The 27,013-nt window shown below is 39.3% G+C and overlaps 2 protein-coding genes across 6 annotated transcripts in view; one reads left to right on the top strand and one right to left on the bottom strand.

The window, feature by feature from the left end:
- Positions 1–14,709, bottom strand: part of PURG (purine rich element binding protein G) — a 30,379-nt gene extending 15,670 nt beyond the window's left edge. For all 4 annotated transcript variants that reach the window (XR_012689903.1, XR_012689904.1, XR_012689906.1 and 1 more), the window contains exon 1: positions 14,567–14,709. The gene's annotated coding sequence lies outside the window, so the exon portion shown is untranslated. The remainder of the gene's footprint in view (positions 1–14,566) is intronic.
- A 102-nt stretch (positions 14,710–14,811) lies between these two features.
- WRN (WRN RecQ like helicase) overlaps positions 14,812–27,013 on the top strand; it is a 163,136-nt gene continuing 150,934 nt past the window's right edge. For both annotated transcript variants that reach the window (XM_075204601.1, XM_075204600.1), the window contains exons 1-2: positions 14,812–14,940; positions 19,195–19,306. In XM_075204601.1, coding sequence (XP_075060702.1) covers positions 19,232–19,306 — 75 coding nt within the window. In that variant the 5' untranslated portion in view covers positions 14,812–14,940; positions 19,195–19,231. The remainder of the gene's footprint in view (positions 14,941–19,194; positions 19,307–27,013) is intronic.

The raw sequence follows: 27,013 nt of genomic DNA, 5'->3' as shown, positions 1-27,013 counted from the left end.
ATTGCCATTGCTGAAATACAAATACTAGGGCTGGCATGCTTGGTCTTCTGAATTTGCATTCAAAGTGTACGGTGTTACCAAAATGGATTCACAGCAGTACACAGAAGAGCAGAAGCACTAAGCAGCTGCTGGCACCAGTCATGATGGTAATAATCCCTCTATGTCCCCTGGTAAAGCCTATGTTAAAGTGCAGACTGTTTGTAAGTCAGGGAAACCAAAATGGAGAAAAAAACCAAACAAACAACTTTTACCTTGGTCAAGAAAAAAAAAACACCTTTAATCCAGGCAAAACTATATGCAGGAAAAAAAATTGCCAACATGCATTCTACACACACAGTGGCAAAGAAAGAATGAGGCCTTCGCCTTTCTTTAGGAGTGCAAGTTCTGCAACTGTCACTGAGGCATCTTCTTATAAGGTCACTCGTGACCAAGACCTTGTCATTCGGACGCCAAAAGTGGTGTCCAAATACTTTTACGTGTAAAAGCCGAGCTGGAAGAAAACAGTAAGGCATTCGAGGAAAATGTATGTTCAGATTCAGAAATGACACAAATCCCTGTGGAGAGTCTATCCACAAGTGCTATGTGTAATCCTGACCATTCTGGTAGTGTACCCATAAAGAAGGGCCCTTTCAGCATTTCTGCAGATGTGTGCCTGAACAGCCCAAGTGTAGCCGGTGACGTTGTTTGTGCAAGTCCTGCAACAGTGGAAGCAGTTCTTGCATGTGATAAGAAAAAAGCCATTGCCATGCTTGCACATAAGACCAAAAAATCCCTCTCTTATGTGTGGAATTATTTTTACCCAAATCCTGACAACAGTTGTCTAGCCATTTGTAGTGTATGTAAAGCCACAGTCAGTAGAGGAAGGGACCTTAATCATCTAGGAACTTCATCCATGTTACGCTATTTGAAGCAAGTTCATGGCAAGCTGTTAGGAAAATCAAAAACTTATGCTAAAAAAAACAACAAACAGTCCATCATCAGCTAGGTCCATTCTCTCACCTACAACCCGATGCCTGCAATCTACACCCACAAAATTGTCCTCATCAATATTCTCAGTAGCGATCGGAGTTAGTCCTGCATCCAAGTTACTAAAGCTAGATGACTCCTCCACTATCCTGGATTCCTCAGAAGAATTCTTGAGCGTTAATCCCGCTGCTGCTGGGGGTGGATCTTCAACCCAGAAGACGACTACTAGTAGTTTACAACAATTGACTGTTAAACAATTCTTTGCAGTGGGAAGAAAGTATGAAAGCTGTCACTCAATCGTAAATCGGATCACAGATGCCATGGCAACTATGCTAGTAATAGATCTGTGTCCATTATCCACTATTAATGCAGCTGGTTTTAGACAGTTACTTGAGGTCTTGTGTCCCCGTTACCAAATTCCATCATGACACCATTTTACTAGAAAAGCTATTCTTCACCTCTACCAGAAGGTTCGTAAAAATGTAATTATTGGCCTACAAAATGCCATTCTACCCACTGTACACTTCACCAGCAGTAACAGCAGCAGCATGTACCCAAGTACGTCACATTTGTCAGAGGCAGGCTACTCTGTGCATCACCAGCTTCACTAAGAGGCATACAGCTGACAATCCGTTAAAAAAACTAAGGGATGTCATTGGAACATGGCTTATCCTGCATGGAGTCCCCTCAGGATGTGTCATTTCTGATAATGCAACCAATATTGTGAGAGTATTACAGCTAGGTGAATTCCCTCACATTCCCTGTTTTGCTCACACAATAAACTTGGTGGTGCAGAGCTTTTTAAAAATGACAGACGTGCAGGAGATGCTGTCTGCGGCCTGTAAAATATGTGGACATTTCCGGGATTCGGCAACAGCGTGTAGGAGATTGCAGCAGCTGCAAGAGCAATTTAATTTGCCCTGCCATCTACTGAAGCAAGACGTGGTGGTGACAAGGTGGAATTCCACCCTGTATATGCTTCTGCGGATGGAGGAACAGCGAAAAGCCATCCACACTTACTCCACAAGCCATGACATTGGGAAAGGAGGGGGGATGTATTTTAGTCAAGAGCAGTGGAGAATACTTTCCGTGTTGTGTAAGGTGCTGAAACCATTCAAAGTAGCCACCTGTGAAGTGAATTCAGACACTGCTAACTTGAGGCAAGTGATTCCCTTAGTTTTGGAAAAGCAGCTTGAGAAACTGAACTTTATTCGCTTCGCCAGAATCCAAGAGTCTGGTCTATAAGAATTGACCAAAAAAGTGACACCTCTGCTGTAACTCCATCTGATCCTACTCTCAATATCCAAAGGATGTTGTCACGAACAGCACTCACCTGAGCCTGCGTGACACAGGGATAACCCAAAAAATAACCACCTGGTCTGTCTAAAATGATTAAATCCTTACCCATCTATGTCACACACTAGCTTTGCGGTACCAACTGTGCCACCACCAAGGTTTTTTTCTGTGAAGAACTGACACTCTTATTTAGGAAGCCTTAGGTCAGGCTTGTCCAACCTGCGGCCCTCCAGATGTTGTGAAACTACAAGTCCCAGCATGCTTTGCCAGTAGACAACCAGTTGATAGCTGGAAGGGCATGCTGGGACTTGTAGTTTCACAACATCTGGAGGGCCGCAGGTTGGACAGGCCTGCCTTAGGTTCTCCCTAGAATCAATCTTGCACAATTTACTTTAATCAGAGTTAACATAAACCACAAATGTTCTCGTTTCAATTATGTAGCGTCTTGACCAAACTGTTGCGTGCATTCGTAAGAACAGAGACTTTAACTTATTAAATGTAATTTATTATGGAAAATACATCCACAATGCTTAAGATAAAAAAAGGTAATAAAAAAGGCATACAAATATAATGCAGTTGTTTCTTAGAAAATAAAATGGATAAAACACAGAATTGATAACTCACTTATAATCAAGTTTCTGGTGCCGGAAGAAGCAGAAAAAAATGGAACACTTCAATCAGATTGACTCCCCAAAAGTGAACAAATTCTAACAGTCACAGTGCAGTTTTAAAACCACACTGCAGGGCTCACAGCCCCCCTTCCTGTGATGTTAGAACAAAATGGTTTGTGCGAATGCAAATTAGGGTTTTAGAACTCTGCTGGAGAACCACCTTCTAAGTTAGGACAGGGTAACAAAAACCTAACTTTTCACCAGTATGACTTACAAACATGATTTTACCTCCATAAACACAAAAATAGGTAAATCCAACAAGAGCGCTAATGTATCACCCCAAGCTGCCCCAGATATATAAGGATGTCCACAAACACCTGACTGGATTCACTTTTGTTCTACCTTGATAAAGACTCCTTGGCAGAATCGAAACGCGTTGGTTTGAAGCAGCAGTACATCCTTGTCATCACGGACATCCGGGTCTACTATTTGGTGGTAGGAACGTGGACTTACATTCTTGAATAACAGCGTGACACAATAGAATGTGTGTGGTACGCGCAAAAGGAGTGTTTAGCTCCTGTTTTATTTTTGTATATGGTACCGTAGGTACCTTTTAAATAAATGGTATTACACCATGTTTTGTTCCATTTTATTCATGTGAGGTGCTGAATCTTTGTAGAAGCAAGCTTCACGAGTCTTTGACCATATCGGATGTGCCTGATTTCAAGGGAAATTCTGTAAGCATATTCCCATAGGGGAGTCCCTTCACGTGGTGGACTGAATTTAAGAAGATCCTTCTTGTATTCACTTGGGAGAGGGCTCCCCCTTTTGTTTGACAGCATTTATACATGTTTTACTGTACTACTCTATGTATGGTTACTTTTTATTCCAGATCTTCATTGACATTTGTGTGAGACGCTTTTAGCGCTCTAAGGTATTACTATCCATGATTTTACCTCCACACAATAGGTCATAAGTTCCCCTTCATCTGCATACCACACATGCCTCTGGTAAGTATATTTTCCTGTGACCCTATTCAGCTTGAATTTGTCATTAACATGTGTTAGATTTAATTGTTTTGAAATAGAGATTTTCAAAGCTTTCACATTTGCAACCTGCCCTAAATGATACAAGGTGCTACTATGGATCCAGGCTTTTATCTACCAGTCGCCTCTGGGTAGTTTTACATAAACAAAACGCATTGATCTAAACAGCTTCTCTGAGGCATGTCACACTATTTCTAGGAATTAATTCACAAACACATATTTGCAGATTTATGTGCCTAAACATTAGCTTGCACATGACAATGGTGGAGGATTATTTTCAGGCAGCATAGAAATAGACACATCAGACAGTCCCTATACAAACTGGGAGGAAAAAATGGAATTTAGAGACCCATGTTCCAACTCGATTTGCACTGCCTAAGCTGCCCACCCTCCAGTGTGTACTCAGAAAGAGTTTTCAGCACAGCCGGGAACCTTATCAGCAATCAGCATAGGTTGCTACTTCCTCAAAATGTGGAAAAGATGATGTTCATAAAAAGTAACTTCAAGTTCCACGAGGAAGGCCTTTTGCGCCAATTACATCTAAATACTTCTGTAACGGTGGATTCCAGCAGTGATGAATTAATAATGTGTGATGATGTACAAATTTATGATGGTGAGGATGTGGCTGAGGATAATAAAAACATCTTGCCACAGTAGAGTTCATTATCAGCACTGGTATCTTCGGTGCCTTAAGCCCATTGTTACCGTGTTTTGTGGGGGCCCAAACAAACAAAGTACTTCAGCCACAAGGAGTGGCACTTTGTGGCTGAAGTGTATGGTTTGTTAAAGTGTGCATGTTCTTTTTAAGATCCAATATAATGGTGGGTGGGAGGGCCAAAGGACAATTCCATCTTGCACCACATTTCCTTTCAGCTATCGCTGTGTGCCAAGGTTACCTACATGTGCTATATACTGTTGTGTGCTTAGCAAAAATCTCTTTAGACACCATTGGTGATGCAGATGACTCAGCACAACATTTTGACATATGGTCTTGTCCAACGTAAAAGAATTGACCAGAATTAGTGACACCTCTGCTGTAACAATCTGATCCTACTATCAACATCCAAAGAATGGTGGAGGATTATTTTATTTTTTTTGAACAGTATAAAAACAACAGTTTTATGAACAAAGAACAACGTTCCTTGCAGAAATCATGTAAGCATGGATGTCTCAAAAGACGTGTATATGTATTACCTTCCACTTTGCTGCTGTTTCATCATGTGTTTGTAAACTGCACTTTACATCAAAGGTAGCTAACTACATTATAATTATGTGGGAATTAGGGCTGATTCGAAGCTCAGTGATGAACTTGCTTTTTGCTGTGAATTACAATGGCTCTTTTTAGTGCATTGTCTGGCACCCTGGATTGCTCTGGGCCTGCTAAAAGCATGTTTTCCGGGGTGGGGGGGGGGGGGTCAGCGCACGTTGCCATGTATTAGCTGCAGAATTACCACAGTTATCCAAGAAAAAGGTGGAGCGATCAAATGAACCATAACTGGTTTTATGATCCAAGGACAATTCCATCTTGCACCACTTTTCTTTTCTGCCACTGCTGTGTGACAATGTTTCCTAGATGTGCTAGGAACTGCCGTGTGTTTGAGTCACTGCTCTGTCGCTTAGTATCCAGCCAGGTCGCTCCAGTATTTGTCCAAAAGTGTATGAAAATAATACTGTGGACTGTGAGATGGTCAAAATTGACTGCAAATGACTTGAAATTAGTGTTGTTGAGGTTAATAATAATGCAGGAACAAAAAAGAGCAACATTATGTGATTTTAGTATATTTTAGCAATTTTTCTTAAAAATCCAGATCCAAAACACAAAGTTAATCCAGATCCAAAACCAGAACACGGGGGTCAGTGAAAATCTCTACAATAAATAAACAAACTTTATTTTTAGTGTTATAGATGGTGGAGCATAGAGAGCACAGTTTCAGGAATTACAGGGAAAAGAAATACAAAATAAAAAAATAAAATAAATAAAAACAAATAAAATCAAGGTCCTTATATTATTATACACATATGTTCCTCCACGCAAAAAACCCAATACTTGGTGTTTGCTTTAATGGATCAAAGATGAACTTGCAATGATTTTTCATTAGAAACTAAAAACTTTATGGTGTGCAGTGTTGGGACAAGAAAGTAATTTTATAATAGTTGAATATCCTCCCTAAACTCCTTTGTCAATCCTACTTGTGCTTTCTAATCATCTAACAATACAATAGCTTGTAAGAACAGTTGTATGGCAGAGAGAGAAGATCTGAAATCTAAAATATAACCAGTTCCACAGGTATGAGTCTGAAAGGGTGGTCAGTCAAAAAAAAACCCCATGCTTGCTCATAGGCTATACAGCAGAACAGAATAAAACCAAATGGAACATATGCATTCCTCTTTACTAGGCACAATTTCAGGTTATAGTGTCTAGTACATAATGAATAAACCCAAAATGTGAATATATCAGCATAATAGACACTTACCCTTTCAAGTTTTAGGATAGTGCACTTTAACATGCTTATCTTGACAAACTGTCAATATGAGCAAGTTACTCTCTTTTCAAAAGCCCAACACTGTTTCGTTGTTAATGTTTTCTTACTGGTAATTTCCATTAAGCATTCCCCACCCAAAAAAAACCTCATATATACTTTATTTGAAGAAGTTTGTTTTAATAGACAAATATCAAATTATATTAAAATAGGTATTCTTGCTGTAGTGTTACTCATCAAGATGTCTCAATTGAGAATGCATTTTGGCAGGATTGACAATACCAGGAATGCACTACAAGAAGAATGACCTGTAAGACAAAAGTAAAAAATATTTAATAGGTTATGTAGGAAACTTTTCAAATGCTTAATGTTTTTTTCTTAAAATCCAAGGGTGACACTCCCATAAATGTGACTGTAAATTGCCATTTGAAGCAATGCACTCATCAAAATGGCTATTATCTCGCTCTTTTAACAAGGGCATGATGGCTATTTCCATGCAAAACATTATTGCATTATCATTATAGCTCGGTCAGACAAGCTGGAGCTTCATAGCAGAGAGGTGGAAAACACTAGATACCAAAGTGAGGAAAGGGCTCATAAGAGACTGCAGAATTGGAGATATATATTTTTTATTTCCTGGCAGAAGCATAGCAAAGTGTATTTCTAAGACCTTAATCAAAGAAGCATTTTACAAAAATGTTTTTTTTTGTTTTTTTAACCTTCCCGTTATATAGCTTTCTGGGTAAAGCTCAGAAGAAAATGCAGAATTGGAGGTTATTGATCTCCAATGCTGAAATGCATGTGCTATTCACGCAGGCAGCAGTTCTGACCGTGTCTTATGCTTCATTTATGAACCAAACCTGCAAATCAACATGAGGATAAATAATCTCCAATCCTGCAGTCTCTTATGAGCTTCACTCAGAAAGCAATATAAAAAGGGAAAGTTAAAGAAAATATTTGTAAAATGCTTGTTTGATTAAGGCCTAAAAACATAAATTGCTATGCTTCTGCCTAAAAAATAAAAAATAAAAAATTGAACAAAAAATATCGGGAAAGGTAAAAAGTATTGCAGAAATAATGGAAGAGATTTAGTGATAAAAGCAGATTAGGTGAAATGGCAAGAAAGAGAAGGCTTTGGAACTTTCTAATATTAGTTACTGTGATAAATGCAAAATCAGCTCAATATAAATGTACTGATATTAGTCAGTATTACATATAAAAACAAAAATGAAAGAATGACTAGTAAAAAGGCAGACAGCTGAATATATGTTAGCGCAGCAAGAGAGATAGAAAAGGGGAATGGAGTAATCAAAACAGATACTCCTCAAGTAAAGAGTAATAGCACTGCACTGATGTATTGCCTTGCAAATTTCAAAAGAGATACTCATAATGCAACTCATTTCTCAAGCTCTTCTATGAAGGGACCAAAACGAAAAGGACTTCCCCGACTTAGAAGAAAGGTGGACTGACCTTAAGAATGACAGAACAAGTGCCCAGCGGTGTGGTAAGAAATCACGATCCCCAGTAACAACGGCATGTTGTTAGTACGTCATTTTCAATTGCGACTTGTCTCTCACTATTTTTAAAGCTTCTCATCCCACCTATTAGACTTGGGTTAAGTGTAATAGGTGGGATGTGTAAGTGTAATTTGAATGATACTTATAAACCAAGTATTCTAAATCTACTGTTCTCAGGATTTTAACAAGAGATCATGATTTTTGTTTGCAAGGAAAATTAATCAAGATAAGGGTATAGGCAAAAAAAAATAAAAAAAAAATTTGTTAAACTCAGAAGCAGCTCTTTAAATCCGAGGGTCAGCAGAATCTTTTAGAGGAGCCAGCAGAAATATACACCCATTGATATAATCAGAGAATGACCCCTAAAAGTTAAATACCAGCCCAAGTAATATTTTAGGTGCATTGGCAAGTTTGCTGCAAGGATTTGTCCAGCCCTGACTTGAACTACTGATATAAAAATGGAAATAAATGAACAATACATACCATCCCTAAGAACATATCCTTATATTTATTAAATTGTCTAAAAAGTAAAAATGTTAAATCAAGTAGCAAATCATGGCCATGCTCCACAGATATATATTATACATCAATGTATGTGCTATGAACAAAATAAATGTGGACAAGACTAGGATGTAAATTTATCAAGCTGCAGGTTTGAAAAAGTGGGGATGTTGCCTATAGCAACCAGATTCTCGCTGTCATTTTGTAGAATGTACTAAATAAATAACTAGAATTTGATTGGATGCTATTGGCAACATCCCCACTTTTTGAAACCCACAGCTTGATAAATTTACCCCCAGATCTCAAGAGTTTCTGGACTATTTTTAAGCTGTTAGAATGTACGTACCAGAGCCCTAAATTAAATGTTCATCCAGATCTCATTCTTATCACAATACTAATGAACAATGGTAAATTAATGTACTTGCCCACCTCTCCTCTGCTTTAAGTCTACACCTTAAATATAAGTTTGGAGCTAGAGCATCACAGTACACACAAGTCTATTATACAATTCAAGATTATGCTTTATAATCCTTTAAGTTTGGGTCAGTAGGCCATTTTCTGCTGTATCTGAAACAAAAGCTACTGTTACCATAGGAGATAGATATACACACACTATTTTTTTTTCACACATAAACAAGCTGGTGAGTTGGCAAAATACATACCGGTACTTTTTTTCAGCAAAGTTAGGAGACATAAAAAATGCATGTAAATGCCAGTGGTTAACACTTGTAAAAACACTTCTCAAACAAACAGGTTTGTCAAGAATTTTTACTAACATTTGTATGCTTTCTAATGCGCTGGAAACAAGTATAAGAACAAGTAGTGTTCCAAAAAAAAAAAAGTTACTGAAACAGAACACAAGTAAAAATGCAAAAGGTATGGAGCCCCCTCCTCCCCATGCCTGAGCAACTGCATTGTCTGTGAGGCATTACAACCACATGTAGTGCTCAAACATGGAGTTTCATAATGCAAGGTCCTACCCCTGACAAGGTACACAAGTTTTACATACGGATATGCTTCATTTGACATCACTGTTGCATTTTGCAATTTGTTGACTGTAACCAGTCTGTTACTGTGCAAATCATTCAGCCACCCCGTTTATTTTTGTTGGTTGGACAACTTACAACACACTTGTGTCAATTCCATACATGGATACCCCCTGGTAACATGACTGTTAAAACACTCCTATGGCAAAACTTCAATTCCTGACTACAGAAATGACCAGACATACAATACAAGCCCTTTTACAATATTGCTTATGTTTAGTTTTACAAAAATTAACTGAATTCCTTGCACCTTCCTTGGTGGCTTGGGAAGAGATATGGTGGGGAGACAGGGATCATTCGGATTTTGTTGGGGGTAACATATCTGTGTCCCCCCAGGCTCCCACTTTCTTAACAAGCCCCCCGCCCCACCTCTCCCATGACTGCAGGACGTTCACAGGGTTGTCACCAGATTTCCATAATGATCCTAAGGCTGAATTTCTGCTTCCATAAGGAGTGTACAGTACCAAATCAAATGGTTCCATGGGTCAACACTAACAGGCTTGTTACCAATTCTAGCAGAGACCCCCTAAACTGCCACCAGCTCTAAGAGCTGTTTGAACACGATGGCTCAGGCTTCATTGAAGTTAAGTGGACTTGCATAAAAACTGTGATAAAAGAAGTTTATCCTTTAGGATCAATTTACATCTAGCGCTTTCAAATCCCATTTACAATGTTTTAGTCTGGAGGTTCACCAACTCCTATGGCAACTACTCTTGTCCAATTTGTACTCAAAGTCAGTCATTTGAATGTAATATTGCATAGAGAAATCCCAGCATGTTGAAGCTTAAAGTAAGCTAACCTGTGAATTGACAAGAGCAATTGTCATAGAGGTCAATAATCACTTTATACGGTTTCTTTTTTTACTACAGGGGCTAACACTCCAGATCCCATCACTTAGATGTAAATGGCCCCGTAGAATAACAATGATCAAAAAACAGGAACCTGAAATGCTGAAGGTTGAATTACTTTAAAACAGCATTCTTATCTTTACTAGGATAAATGCAATAAAACTAAGCGTTAGGAGAATGTAGTAATAAAAGTATTTACAAGTATCATTCTTGAAAGTCCTCCTCTCCCACCCATCCACATTGGTAAGATCTTGCTTTTTTTTTATCCTTTGAATAATTTAATTATAGTTATGTGTAGTGCACCAAAACATTGTTTGTGCTAGCCACCATCTCTAAGGATGTATAGAGTATATGACAAATTCCAAATATCAGTGGCTTCAGTACTAATAAACATTGATATGCTTTTATATTTGAAAAAAATAAATACAAAATCAAACACAAGCATACACATTTATGTGCTCAGTGTTGCTATTTCTATCTCCCATGCTTGGTTTGCAACTAATTTTGGCAGCACAAAGTACAGATGATCCTCCATTCTCCCTGATGAGCACATTAATCATTAAATTGTAAGCATTCACAAGCAAGACACTCCTTACTTCTTGTCTACTCTCAACTTGTTCACCTGTGCATCCTTGCAGTATGCCAACATTATGTATGGTACTACGCTTTATATTTGTTCTGTACCTTGCCTATAACCCATGATTTTTTGTCATTCTTCTATTCATACTTTTCAAATGTTCAACATTTTGCCTTTGCTTGTTCCGCATGTTGCTTGTTGGATCTCTACTTTTATGCACCATTTTATGGCCGCAGTAGAATTTTGTAGCGCTTTATAAATAACCAATAATAATCGGTATAGTTCAGACACACCAATGATAATCTACAGCAGAGAATCACGTCACCATCACAGGATTACAAGTTTAAGAAGGCAGTTGTCAGTAGGATTGATGCATGTCGGGATGGTGAAGGACCAATCAGAACGCATCAGGATGGTGAAGGACCAATAAGAACTTTGTCAGTAACCAGCAGTGTTCAGACACACGTACCACAGCCATTATTAATTTGGAAAATAAATGTCTGGCACTTTTTCAATTAAAGGACATTATATACCATATCGATAATGGACACTGCAGAGTCAGCAGAGCCCGACTGTGATAAAAGCACATGAAAATTATGGCAACTTGAAAGCTAAATATAACTCCAAGCAGTCTATTAAGAAATAGAAGTTGGGGTTAATAGAACACTAATTTAATACATATCTGTATGGGTCTTAAGAATAGCTTGGCCAGATGAAAAATACACACTGGTGTTTATCCATGCATGTACCCTTTCTTAGTTTAAGCTGCACCAAGTGGTAAATACACATTGGTAAAAATAAATATCATTGACATATGTGGTAAACGCAAGTCAGTAAACACTAGGGGGCATATTTAACTCCCTCCCTTTAGAACAACTCGGGCCGCGTACTATTACCGTTACCATGGTAATAGATGCACATTATTACAGTTAGTACGGTAAGTTCAATGCTGATTTTTGCTTGCAACTCAGTGAGCTGCGCGCAAAAATCTGTTAAAATTACCACACTAAAATAAAATAATACGTTCCCCGCGCAACGCAGGAAATTTAATCTGCTCCTAGATGTGGTAAACATGAAACGATAAATTATCGCACAATGTAGAGTGGACACCAAAGATATTTTAAATAAATCTACCAAGAACATGGAAAAATCCACCGCTCTGGATCGGAAGGTGAATGCGACATGTCCCTCATGGGGAAAGAACAACTAGATTACACTGAGCTGTTCAACAGATTACATATTTGGGGATGCAGCTTCCTAACATTCTATCACTCCTGTATTAAATGAACATCTCTAAAGCAATTAAGGATTTGGAGTAGGAATTGGGGGGGTTTGAGTAGTCGCCCTCTATCCTATATTGGTTGGGCTAATCCGATCATAATTGTCTACTAAGGACGTAAAACATCTAGAATTCCTTTTTCAGAAAATGTATTTGGAATGGGGGGAGGCCAAGGATAGGTATGAAAAAATTACAACAGCATAAAGGTAACGGGGGACATAAATTTCCCCAATATTACTATACATAATCATGCTGCCATCCTATGATAATTAAGGGACTGGCTGCAGGGCCAAAATGTGCATGCGAATACAGCTATTTAATACCATTTTTTGCATTAACCTGAACATGCTTTTATATCAGTGTATATCCTCCAACACTAACACAATTTAAATGCCCGCAAGTCCATACATCTCCCTCTCGTAGGGAATCCTGATTTTTAGGGGGGCATGACTACCTACCCCTTCACAATTTGGCAGGCAGGGGGAGTAACCAATACTTATCTCATCAATAGCTGTGGCAGGAGGCCTCTGATTTTTCGGGAGGCCTCAGATAAGTTTGAAACTATTGTGGCCCATCCAATTGCGTTTTTCCAGGCACAACATATATAAGTGGTGTCCTTGGGACATTTTCTGACTCTAATTGGCAAAAGCCGTTAGCCTTAAGTTTAGGTCAGGGGATAAGAGTAATGGATCTATTACAATTCACTATAAGTTGCGAGAAGTAATAGACTATTCTGTTCTTCAAACCGACATTTCCCAATGGTTCACTTATTTTCTTACTCTTTCTGTCACAATATTGATACGTACATTGGTGGACTCCTGTATCAGCAAATATGTACACGGAGATGTTTCTTAACATTCTCCACAGGACTTACTTGACTCCTCAGAGGCGATTTCAAATGGGGCTTTTACCATTGCATAATTGTCTTCGGTGTAATGCTGCTAATGCGGATCTCTAGCAATGTCTATGCCCCATGGTCAGATCGTTTTGGATACTGGTGAAAAGATATTCGGACGAGGAATTAGTACATTTTGTTCCCTCCACTCCGGAGTGGGCGATATTGGGAATTTTTCCAACTAACTCAGAGAATAACTGGAGGGGGAAACATTTACTGCTTGAGCCTGTAAATCAATTCTTCTCTTATGGCTACAATCTGCTGCTCCCCTTTATTGCTATTCAAGGAAACACTTTGCCTATATCCTGTATGGTAATGTGGCTAATGACCACCCCCATTCTAAGTTAGATGTGTTTCAATGTGGGCTTTGATTGGTCATTTCCAATGTTATGTACAGGAGAAACAGAGGAAAACTTTACTTATAACTTACTAAAAATCTCGTTTAACAATAGAATGATTTTGTGCCGATTCTGCAGTGTGTATGCACTCAAGACCAGCAGTGTAGACAGGTCTCTATGGAGTGTGCAGAGGCATGATCTTTTCAGACGATGGTTATGACAGATGAAGAGCACAGATCTGAAGGTAAATCGTGTAAAATATCTTTAGTATGTACACATGAATCGGCATGCTGATCAGGTCCTTTTTCCCCCCCACAGTCGTTAGTAAAATCATTAAGGACATTGCATAAGGAGAAATTTTGTAGTGTATACTCAGCCAAAGGCTGACTGCTGATTAGCTGGTATAGCTCAACGCATTATGAAAGTTTGTACATATGCCTGCACACATTATAAGACGTTTTTACAGTTCGCCAAATGGTGGCAGAAAATTGTCAGTGTGCAGTTCTATTTTCTTTACTATTGAGATCAGTTATTTGTATTTTAACAGGTATATAAAACCAGGTGCTTGCTGGCAAATTTTAGCCCAGGGAAAAGGGGGGTTGTTATAGGAGACTCCGTTCAACAAGCTATTGGGAACATAAAATGTGTTCACCAAGCAGTGAGAAAAGAAGCTCAAACCAATGCATCGCACACAGGGCTAAAATGCTTGTGTGCACATATCAGACATAGCTACACCTACTCGTTTCATTACCATGTCGTGGGCATTGCCACTGGGATGTCCTGATATATGTGCCCGTAATCAAGTGATCTGATCTACCCGACAGAAAACATGACACACTGGTTTATGTTTTAATAGCCATGGCCATAAATGCTACATATACAATTTGCATTTCACCAAAGAGACTTGTCTTAATAATGCAATCAAGATGTGTTCAGAATAAGCTAAATGATTTGCGTTAAACAGTGGAAAATAAATCCATTACATTGGTAATAAATGCAATCACAATCTTCCTCTGACCTTGCAGCTTTCCTATTTACTACAGAGCAATCTATACGCACAGCTGCTAGAGGGAGACTGACAGAGGAGGGGGTGACAGGTCCCTGCATCTCATCTCTCAGGACCACATGCATCATGCCCGCACGCCGGAGAAGAGACCTCTACTCACTATTACACGCCGTGCATGTGGGCCACCCTGCTCCCCGGTGCAGCCTGGAGATCACCGCTCCTCCCGTTTTCATGGCCGTCCAGGAATGACTGCTCCATCTGCGCGTTGGCGCAGAATTACGTCACCGCCACAGGCTGGCAAGGTCTTAGAGACAGGCATCAGAGGGCGGAAGTTGTTAGTAGGATTGATGCATGACGGGATGGGACAGGGCCAATCAGAACTCAGTTTACTCTGAGGGTGGAATTGTTTCCTCGTGTTAGCTGCAGCTGCGCGGGTAACTGCACGTTGTGTGAACACCGTGCTGCGTGCTACTTGTCATCTCTAGCATGTCATGTACTGTTAATCTCGGGCACGAGTAACAATATAGACATCTAGTAAGTAAAACCCGTTTGGATAATCACTGTAGATTATAGCATGAGACCCGGGCTACATATGCGAGGTGTTTTTGTACTTTGGGATGTATTTGTAAATCTTCAGGAATGTAAAAAGCTATTGTATCACTGCATAGGGTTTTATTTCTATGTTGGATGTACGAAGCTGAAGTTAGCTCCCTATTCATTTTCCAGCTTATTCGGAAAACTTTATTTTTAAAGGATTAAATGACTAATTTAACACTTATTTAACTGGCCCAACATAGGCTAGGGCATGCAATCAAAGTGGGCACAGATACCATTTTGATCATTTTGGATAAGTTGCAGTCATTTTTGCAAGGGTTAAATTCTGTTGAGCCACAAATTTGATAGTGGGGGTCAACATAGGGCAGTCAGTTATATACAACCCACTCATAGTTTGAGTGGCCCTGCGACGTTTTGGGCATGAAAGCAGATGGCAAAGTGATAAAATACAGTGACTTTGCCACCTGATTTCATGTCCTAACCTGTGTTGGTCCAGGCTAAATACAATTGCAATTTGTGTAAGGGACACACTTTAGTGTTAATCTCGGGTGTGGGTAAAATCTGGAAATAGTAAATGTATGGAAAATGCTGTAAACATTGTAAAGTGATTTGAAAAATCCGGAAGTCATATTAAGTGCTTTGAAAAATTCACACAAAAGCCAGCCATCATCATCGACATTTATTTATATAGCACCAGCAGATTTCGTAGTGCTTTACCTTGCCATATACACACTGAATTCACACAAAACACTCAGATCTACACTAGATCCTCACAAAACTGCCGAAGCTGGAAACCACATTAAATGTATTGAAAAATCCAGAAACCATATTAAATGCATCGAATAAAAGCAGAAACTATAGTAAATGTATTGAATGGCTGTGATCCCATCTTTTTCCAAAATCATATATTCTTTCAAAATCCATGATCCAGCTTGCGTACCGATTATAGAATTACTTTGACATTCAAAGTACTGCACAAAGGCCTGAGTCCATTTTCTTTTAACTTTATTTAAGAGCTTTATGTATTACACTTCTGATTGTGAATTTAACAAATCCTATCAGTTAAATAAACCTTGATGTCAATTGACTTTGCACCATGCTTTCTGAGCTAGAATTTAACATCTTGTCTGATGTGATTACAGCATGCAAGCTGCTTTCCATTTTGGAGGTAAGGTGTCAAAAACATTTAGAATGGCTTGTTCCCTGCCCGGATTTCAATTGTGGATAGTGTTCAAGTAGACATTCAAAAGAGAGTCTGATTTTTGTCCTTTTTTGTTTCATTTAAAAGAAAGGTTGCTGGTATCAGTGGTGATTCATCAAACATTAATTGACCGATTTAATTAATTAAATGGCAAAATACACATGTTGTAACATAATCACCTAAATTGTATATTATACTGTAAGGCACCAGGGAAGGCAAATCTTTTACTATTTGTATAATAGTTTGGAGTTCCTTCAAAATTTCTATGGAACCCAGGACAACAAAAAAATAAGGAAAGGGACATGGCAGTATATTTACTAAACTGCGGATTTGAAAAAACTGGAGATGTGCCTATAGCAACCAATCGGATTCTAGCTGTCATTTATTTAGTACATTCTACAAAATGACTGCTCAAATCTGATTGGTTGCTCTCCAGTTTTTCAAACCCGCAGTTTAGTAAATATACCCCATAGACTTTATAAACCCTTTCAAGAGTTCATACACGCTGAATAAATCATTGTAATTTACTCCTTCTTTTTTCTTCTGTCCCCACATTTATACTTACCTCCCCCTCAAGTGCAACATGGTTTTGCCAAAACAAAAGCTGGGTACACTATGGGGTTTTCACCCAATTATCATGCCAATCACACGATAAACAACTGTTAGGTTCAATATCGCATTAGTGTGTACGTTCTCACGATAATGTTTTATCACACATCGTATCGTTTGATTTGATTTTAGTAACTTATTCGATAGAATAATATATTTTGTTTTTTTGTGTGGTTTTTTAAAGCATTTTCTATAGTTTCCAGCTTTTTCAATGTATTTTATATGATTTCTGGCTTTTTCAATTCACTTTTCAAGGTTTCCGGCATTTTCCATGCATTCAATATGTTTCCGGGTATTTCAATACTTTTACTAAGGTTTCTTGCTTTTTCAATTCACTTTACATCGTTTCCGGCTTTTTTAATGCATATAATATGATTTCTGGCAATGCATTTAATAGGATTTCTGGCTTTTTCAATGCATTTAATAATGGTTTCCGGCTTTTTCAATTCACTTTACCTGGTTTCTGTCTTTTTCAATGCTTTTATTATTTTTTCAGAAATGCATTTAATATGATTTTCAGCTTTTTCAATGTATTTGATATGATTTCTGGAAATTCATTTAATGGTTTCCAGATTTTTCAATACATTTACTAGGATTTTTGGCATTTTCAATGCATTTGCTATGATTTTTGGATTTTTCAATGCATTTACTAGGATTTCTGGATTTTTCAATGCATTTACTAGGATTTCTGGATTTTTCAATGCATTTACTAGGATTTCTGGATCTTTCAATGCATTTACTATGATTTTCGAATTCTTCAATGCACTTACTAGGATTTCTGGATTTTTCAATGCATTCACTATGCTTTCTGGATTTCTCGATGCATTTACTATGCTTTCTGGATTTTTCGATGCATTTACTATGCTTTCTGGATTTTTCGATGCATTTACTATGCTTTCTAGATTTTTCAATGCATTTACTATGATTTTCGAATTTTTCAATGCATTTACTATGATTTCTTGATTTTTCAATCCATTTAATATGATTTCTGGAAATGCATTAATGATTACCGGCTTTTTCAATCCATTTACTAGGATTTCCGGCTTTTTCAATCTATTTACTAGGATTTCTATCTTTTTCAATCCATTTACTAGGATTTCCTGCTTTTTCAATCCATTTACTAGGATTTCCGGCTTTTTCAATCCATTTACTAGGATTTCCTGCTTTTTCAATCCATTTACTGGGATTTCCCGCTTTTTCAATGCATTTATTTTGGTTTCCGGCTTTTTCAATGCATTTAATATGGCTTCTGGCTTTTTCAATACATTTAATACAGCTTCTGGCTTTTTCAATACATTTAATACAGCTTCTGGCTTCTTCAATGCATTTAATACAGCTTCTGGCTTCTTCAATGCATTTAATACAGCTTCCGGCTTCTTCAATGCATTTAATACGGTTTCCAGCAATAAATTTAATATGGTTTCCGGGTTTTTCAATACACTTTACATGGTTTTCCATTTACTGGGATTTCCTGCTTTTTCGATACATTTACTGGGATTTCCCGCTTTTTCAATGCATTTAATTTGGTTTCCGTCTTTTTCAATGCATTTAATACAGTTTCCGGCTTTTTCAATGCATTTACTCGGATATCCGTCATTTTCAATACATTTACTAGGATTTCCGGCTTTTTCAATGCATTTACTGGCCTTTCCTGATTTTACAATGCATTTAAAATGATTTCCGGCTTTTTCAATGCATTTAAAATGATTTCTGGAAATGCATTTAATGATTTCCGGATTTTTCAATACATTTATTAGGGTTTCCGGCTTTTTCGATGCATTTAATTCGGCTTCTGACTGCTTCAGTGCATTTAATACGGTTCCCCAGCAATAAATTTTATATGGTTTCCGGCTTTTTCAATACACTTTTCAATGCATTTACTATGGTTTCCGACTTCTTCAGTGCATTTAATATGGCTTCTGGCTCCTTCGGTGCATTTAATACGGCTTCCGGCTCCTTCGGTGCATTTAATACGGCTTCCGGCTCCTTCGGTGCATTTAATACGGCTTCCGGCTCCTTCGGTGCATTTAATACGGCTTCCGGCTCCTTCATTGCTTTTAATGTTTCCAGTAATGTGTTTAATATGGTTTCTGGCTTTTACCCTCTCCCTGTTAATCTAAAGTTAAATTAGTGATCCAACTTGATTTAATCCTTAAAAATAAAGTTTTCTGAATAAGAAGCTGGAGCATGAAGAATAAGTTTATAAGAAAGTGGCTGAATAAGAAGCTAACTTCAGCCTCGTGTTGGATGTGCTGTTTTTCGTTTATATATAGTTTGCATACCATTGTTATGATAGAATAAGTCATCCAATATGCCTTCCTATGCAGTGAGTTTAATGACTAAATGACTATCCTCTTTTGATGTGGAGCCTGTCTTATTATTTTCTTTAAGGTATTGATTACTGATTGCATATCTCACTTCAGGGTTTCATGTTTGGTGTTGCATAACTTTGAAAGGAAAATGACTGGGGAAAAACGAAAGCTTCCCAACTGGATGTCCGAACAGGAGACATTTGGTACAAGTGAGGATAAGAAGGCAAGTGCAGTTTAATGTAAATTATAATTCAGATACAAAATATATCAAATGTATGTACTATTAAAGTGCTTACCCATATTTTGCAACACCCCATCTTTCTGATCAGTCCCAATTAGGTAGCAAGTAAATTGGGACGGGGTCTCTTTTCAAGACCTTCCCAGTAGCCAAAGCCGCGAGTCTTATAGTGTTGCAACTCTCAAAAAGGGAGTACTCAGTCTGCCTAGCCCTCTTCATTACAGCTGAATAGAAGTGCTGTATTAAAAAAGAATGAACAGATTGAGCTAAAGTAGCTAAAGTGTGATGTAGCATTAGGTAAAAGGAGTGGTTTCGGTAGAGGAACACCCCTCCTTTGTGCTTCATGGGGATGGGAGCGAGCATTTATGAAAGAGGGGACATTGTCCACAACTGGACAATGCATTTCATTTCTCTTTGCTATTTATGTTTTAGCACTTCTACAATAGCCATTTTAATTATTCATTACTTGATTCCTTCAGTTTAAAAAATGAAATAAATTCAGGTTTTTGATTTTATGGGAATAAACAATAGTAGAAAAAAGGAATCCCGTGCTGGGCTCCACCATACCAAATAAACACAAATCGCAACTGCAAAGCAGGACTAATTGCTAGCCCCTAATCAAAAACATCCACCACCCAAAAAGAAAAGGCAGCGCTGAATAGTGACATATAGGTGTGGTCTTAGCTTGAAAAATCAAAGGAAACCATGGCAGGATACATAAGACCAAAGATAATAGTATATAAAAAATTATATTTTTAATGTCTCAAATATAATACATAGGCCTCATAAATTGGTAATTTAAACCAAACATTTAAAAAGCACTGGACTAAAAGCTGTATAAATGGAACCACAAATGCTCACTTCTCTAGTGATTGAAGGTCGACAACCTAAACATGGGTCATCTATTTGCCATATGAAACCTCCATGTTCATTGTCTTTGAACAACTGCCTCGAACCAGTGTCCTAGAGTTAACAGATGGTGTTAAACACTTTAGTTCAGAGACAACTTCTCTTGCAGGAAAGCCAGTGTTACGTCTCACAGGAGATTTCTATCAGCCGGTGTAGGGCTTCCCAAGGCGCGGAGCCAGGGCAGGATGGTTTTTACTGCCTGATGCCCGCAGGTCATGGCCCTTAGTTTAGGCCACTGAAGTGATACGTGATAGACGGTTGGTAGAAGACTAAATACTGGACCATGAAGAGTAGACTCCGTAGCGGTAATCTAGTATAGCACGGCAAGCAGGATTAGTTAGCTGAAGCGAGACAGCACAAACAGAAGAATCCTATGCCGTAATCAGTGGAACACCGGGTGAGATACACTGATGAAACACAGCACACAGGAGAGTGCAAAATTGTAATTACAAGAACGCCAGATTGGATACACTGGAGTACAGACGGCTGCGTGGTCAGTATGGATAGCCTGATCAGATACACAAGAGCACAGACAGCAGCGGATATTCAGAAGAAGTGGTCTAACAAGCCAAAAGGTCCATACACAGGGAATCATCAGAGTACACCAAGAAGGAACACAGAGAGAGCCAGATGCCAGGTTGTAACCTGTAGGTCTGACACAGCTGCAGTGTCCAGGTGAGCTTTATATACTCTGCAGACTGTATATGCTGCCTCCCAGTCACTATCATGTGACTGCCCAAGCCAGGAAGTGCTGAGCTGTGCACAGAGGCAGAGAAATCAACAACACAGCAGTCTGGATCAGGTAAGTTTGTGACAGCCATAAGCGTTCAGTAAGACAACACCGTTACAGTGGCACATGCTAACTATCAAGGAGGCATTAAGAACTCCCTTGCAATGAAGGAAATCATCAGGATCATGCAATGGGCAGAAAAAAATGTTCTAACAATATTGGCAGTGGTCATACCAGCAGGCAGGTCTGGCATCCGAGAGAATGGTTCCTCTACCGGGGACATCTTTCAGCAGAAAATTTTGCCAGCCATGTGGCATTAAGAAGCAGCCGGGTGGCGGCAGATGTTAATACTTTGCAATAATAATGAAAAATGTTGGAGGTTATTGCCCATACCTTTCAGGACTGGTCAGACTGGTGGTCAGTGATCTAACACACACTGCTAACTGTAGTGCTTAAATAGCGTCTGTTATAATAGAAGAAAAAAATAATTATTCTTTACAATAGAACTCTTGTTGGGCTCCGAGAGCTGGGTTGCAAGCAAAAACAGCTGGGTGGAGCAAACTGGGAAATAGGTGCTGGGGAGAACACTGGTGGATCAGTTGAACATAGACATGATAGCCTTTAGGCTGAAACACAAGTGGAGTATTTTTGGGCGAAGGCCAAGGGTCTGCAGGTGTTTCTTTTAGATGCCATGATGGTTCCATGGGATTTTCATCTCATATTTCCTGCCGTGGCGATGCTGCCACATAATCTCTAAAATATAAAAAGGGAGATCGGATGCTGTTGGTGGCACTGGACTGGCTAACGACATGTTATACGGACGTTCTTGGGCATGTCGTAGTTTCTTCTCCTAAGGAAGGATTTGCTAATCCAGGGACCGTTTTTCCATCAGTACAGAAGTGTTTTTTTTCCGACATGATGATTGAAACTATGCTCAGGGTAGGAAACCTGTTTTGCAAAAAATGATCAAAGGGTCTGGAAGACCTATGTTTCTTGGTGTGAGAATAAGAAGTTTCCCGATGACTTCTTTCCAGTTGACCCTGCTCCTTTTGTTGCTACAAGATTGCTTAGCTAATGGTCTGAAGTTGAGTGCACTCAAAGTTGTATGTCCGCACTGTGTTCTATTCCAGAAGAGGGTAGTGCTCTTATGGGAGTTTCTTATGGGAGTTGCAGACTTTTATACTGGGTGTAACGTATTTTAGGCTATTTTTTATTCCTCCTTTAGTTCCTTGGGAACTGAATTTAGAAGGCTTTAAAACAAGCTCACTTTATACCACTGGAATAGATTTCAAATTTTTCATGTGAAAGGTTGTTTGTTTGTTTTTCCTTTTGCTTATTTCAACAGCCCGGAGTGTGTTGCTACTGGGGCCTCTGTCTTTTAGATCTCCCTGTCTGTTGTTTTTTTTGTTTTTGTGTAGATATTGCTGTTCTCAGTTTGAAACCACCCTTTCAGCCTAAAGTGATTTCTTATTCTACTTAAATCAGGACACTGTGATTCAGGACGAAGAGGGACCTCTTCAATCACTATATGTTAGGACATTAAAGATATGTACTGTATGTCAGAATAACACTACACTATAGAAAGACTGATGATCTTCTGGTCCTATACTATGTGTGACAGGATGGACCGCCTATGCTACCCTGTCTGTTGTTGCTGGGAACTGGCTGGGCTTACTTTGCCACCATTCCCTTTCGTTATCCTAAATGCGGCCTCTTGCCGCATTCGGAGGAGCTTACAATGGTGCCACCACTGAGCTCCTTCTATGGCACTCGGAACCACGTTCCTTCTGGATCACTGATGCTGCTAGCGTACCTCGTTGCTGGTGTACCTCGGCTGGTACTCTTGACCTCTCACTATAGATCAGGGTTGCTGTGGATGGATCCCCCCTGGCCTATCACACTGACCATGGCTGCAGGTAGCATGCAGAGCGGTGGTGCTGGAAAAGCGTTGGCCCAAACCTCAGACAGCCGGAGAACGGATTAGATTTTGGGTCTAATCTGCAGATCACAGGAATACAGCAATATTAAAGATGTTTCAAGCAGGTCTTGAAGCAAGATGTTTATTTGCTCTCATCCTAGTTGAAGGTACCAGGGTGATCAGGTCAGATGAAAATCAGAAGATACATGCTCACACAGCTCACCTTTTATACATTTCTGACATAACTCCTAGCAGAGGTAAGCCAGCCCCTTGGACCCAGCTGGCTTCAACCCATCTAGAATATTCCCTCAAATCTCAGGATGTAATCTAATTTTGCATCTAACACAATTTAACTTCCACATCCCCCCATTCAGATGTTCTGTCTCCATTGTTTAGAGTTTCTGTCTGTCTATCAGGACCTGCATTCAGGTAACAGGCCCCCCTGTTGTGCATTCAAGTGTTGGTCACTCACATTGAATAGACTTAATTAGCCTTAATGAGGACAGTCTCTACACTACACAACAGACTTACAAATGCTTATCAGAAATCAAACATATACCTCAGACATGAATGCATTTCCTTGCACTAAGATATGCAAAGGCTTTAAAAAAAAACCCAACTTATTGTATCAGGTATACATCAGTAATCAGGTATTTGCTTTTGAAAGGTCAAAACAGAAAAAACACTTTTTCTACCCTGATCTTAGAAATAACGATTTCCTATCTCAAAATATTAAAAATAAGTGCATTGGCAATTTCTATAAATAAGCGTCCTGCGCTATTTCCCTTAAATAAATTGATACCATAAGTTATTTATCAGTGATCCAGTCACACTATGCTTCATAAACAGATTGGCCCGCATCTAAATAGACTATAGCCAAATAGATCACTTCTGTGTTTCATCAAACTTACATTGGAGCAGGGATCTTATAAAGTAAAGGCTCATTCTGCCAGTTCAGCTTAGCGCTTCGTTGGGCGTATGAGCAGCTATGTCCCGTGGCCACAAGGAGCACAATTTTACAGGTTCTAGGTTTCTCTTTCATCCATCTGGGGGAGACTGCTTAACCATGGGGTTGAGTAGGGAGGGGAGGAGTCTGGCACTTAAAGAGGTAACTTTTTTCCTGCTGACAGCATATCCCTCCCACCAATTCCCCACATACCTCAGTTTGAATTGGGTGCCCTAGGAGAAGGGCTGTGCATCAGAAGAGCTCCAAGAGACCGTGAACACTGTTCACTGGTAATAGTTTTTTTCTTTGCTTTTCAAAGATTTTTTTTTGTTGATAGCAGCGAGAGGCTCTGTGTACAACTGAGCTGACTCGTGGGAGAAGCACCTGTCAGCTGGGGGTGGCCCCGCAGACAGAGGAGGTAAAACGCTTCTCACAGCGGGAAGCAGTCGGCAAGAGACTCTCCCCGCTGATAGCAGGACGGGCGCTGCCATTAGGCAGAAAGCGCCATTACTGCTGCCGTTCCCCGGAAGCCAGCTGGAGCATACCAAGTCCCCTCCTCCTATGGAATGGTAGTGGGTACTTGAAGGATGGCGCGCTAGTGATAGCGCTTTACGGGGAACACATTCTAACAGGATTTCCCCTAAATACAGAAAGGGAAAATCGCTGTTAATGAAAAAACACAGAAGGAGATTCCAATGGTAGGGGAATGTGTTTAAGGAACTCCGCTCCCCCCCCTGCTGAGTGAGTACATGGAAGATCCCTTTTGGCGCCAAAGTTCAAAAGGAGGACAGATGCAGCAGTCATTTGGAGAGAAGTGCACTGTTGACACATATCTTCCCGCTAAGTATCACTTTGTTTCTTCTGTGTATGCATGTGTATTATAAGACAATGATGTGTTGAGAGAACTGTTGTTTAAGGAAAACTATAAAGCTCTCCAAACCTGTCTTATTTAATCAGAAATACTATGATATGTTAAATAACCTAATCTGTATTTTCTGATAAATGTTGTGGAAGTGTTTGGGCGTGCCAAACATATTGTCTGTTCCAAATGTAATGCTAAATTGGCTTGTGAGCATTGGCCCAGGTGCTCTGTGCTAATTGCAGTCATTCTGGAAAACCTGCTGCAGCCTTTCCTTGGCTAATTATAACTTATACTCTCTATATAGGATTGATAGAGAAGTATAGATTCTGACGGCATTTTTTAGAGAAGAGCATAATGTTTATAAAAAGATTATTGCTCTCTCAGGAACAGAAATACTATCTTTGACTGGTTCATAGATGAATGTGTACCTGTATTTTGCGGTGAGAAAAATAAAGCAACAGGATTTCACCTAAGTAGAAAGGGGAAATCGCTGTTAGCAGAGACACAGAAGGAGATGCCAGCGGTAGGGGAATGTGTTGAGAAGCACCTCTTTCCCTCCCCCGCTGAGTGATCAGGTGGTAGATCCCTTTTGGAGCCAAAATACAAAAGGAGGTCAGATGCAGCAGTTATTTGGAGACAAGTGTACTGCTGACACATATCTTCCCCACTAAATATCACTATATTTGTTCTGTGTAGGCATATGTATTATAAGACTATAATGTATTGAAAGAGCTTTAGGTTAAAGAAAACTATAAGCTCCCCAACCTGTCTTATTTAATCAGAAATACTATGATATGTTAAATAACCTAGTCAGTATTTTCTGATAAACATTGTGGAAGTGTTTGTGCGTATGAAACGTGATTTTGTTTTTTCCTTATCTTGTCATGACTGATAAAGGTAAAACAACTGGTGCGAAACATATGATCTGTTCAAGTATTCTGGGCAGAGAGCCAGCAGGGGGGAGCTGTGTAAGAAAACCACCCCACCCCCTCTGCTGAGAGAGCACGTGGATTCCCTATGGTGGGAAATGGACACAGCAGCTATTCGGAAGGAAGTACAGCTGCTGACACACATCTCCAAACTCTAAGTATCATTATTCTCTCTATATATGCTGAATAGAGAAGTATAATTATTGTGGGCACATATACTAGGGAGAGCTTGATGTTAAAAAGATTACAGCTCTCCCTTCTGAAAAGTATCTTGTGTGTTATGCCTATTCTGTCTATACGTGACTTTATTTTTATTTCTCTTATGAGGGCTGATAAAGAGTAAAGCAACACGTGCCAAATAGATGGTCTGTTCCAAATGTAATGCTAAATTGGCTTGTGAGTACTGACCAAGAAGCAGGTGCTCTGTGCTAATTGCAGCCATTCTGGTTGGCTAATTATATCTTATACTCTCTATAGATCTGATAGAGAAGTATGGATTCTGACCACAATTTGAGAGAAGAGCATAATGTTTATAATAGATTATTGCTCTCTCAGGAACAGCAATACTATCTTTGGGTGTGGTAGCTTGTTTTCTACTAAAAATGTGAGGAAAATAGAGCAACATGTGCCAAGTGGTTTTCTCCCTGTTCCAAAGGCAATGCTAAATCAGCTGGTGAGCATTTGGAATCAGGGATGCTGTGAGGACTGCAGCCAGTCTGGAAGGTCTACAGCTGCTCACAGCCGTCCCTGGGCTAAGTATATTCTATACTCTCTATGTAGTGGGTCTACTGATAGGGAAGTATAGATTTTGACTACATTTTGAGGGTAGAGCATAATATTTATAAAAGATTATCGCTCTCATGTACGGAAATACTATCTTTTGACTTGTTCATAGATTAATTAGTATTTCTGGGTGGATACCTTTGGTATGTACCTGTATTTTACTATGTGGTGGCTTTGTTTTCTACTAACAATGTGAGAAAAATAAAGCAACATGTGCCAAGTGTTTTTCCCGGTTCCAAATATAAGGCCAGGTTACCTGGTGAGCATTAGGATCCAGGGATGCTCTGGGCTGATTGCAGCCAATCTGAAGGAAAACCAGCTGCTTGCAGTCTTCCCTTGGCTAAATAGATTTTATACTCTTTATAGGAGATAGGGAGGTATAAGATTCTGAGTACATTCCCGGGGGGAATAGCATAATAATTCTAAAAAATTATTATTGCTCTCTTGTTGACAAAAATACTATCTTTCTTTGACCTGTTCATAAGATTAGTTAGTATTTTCTGTGGAAATATCTGGTGGTAGTTGAAGTTCAGACAGCCCTTTCGCGGGGGCGGGGCTGGCAGAGGCCAGACTACCAGTTCAAGGGCCGGGGGAAGCAGGAGACAGTCCCTTCCC

The sequence above is a fragment of the Mixophyes fleayi genome, chromosome 1, assembly GCF_038048845.1.
Source record: "Mixophyes fleayi isolate aMixFle1 chromosome 1, aMixFle1.hap1, whole genome shotgun sequence".
Lineage (NCBI taxonomy): Eukaryota > Metazoa > Chordata > Amphibia > Anura > Limnodynastidae > Mixophyes > Mixophyes fleayi.
The sequence above is the reverse complement of the archived record's forward strand: the minus strand, read 5'-3'. Positions and strand labels throughout refer to the sequence as shown.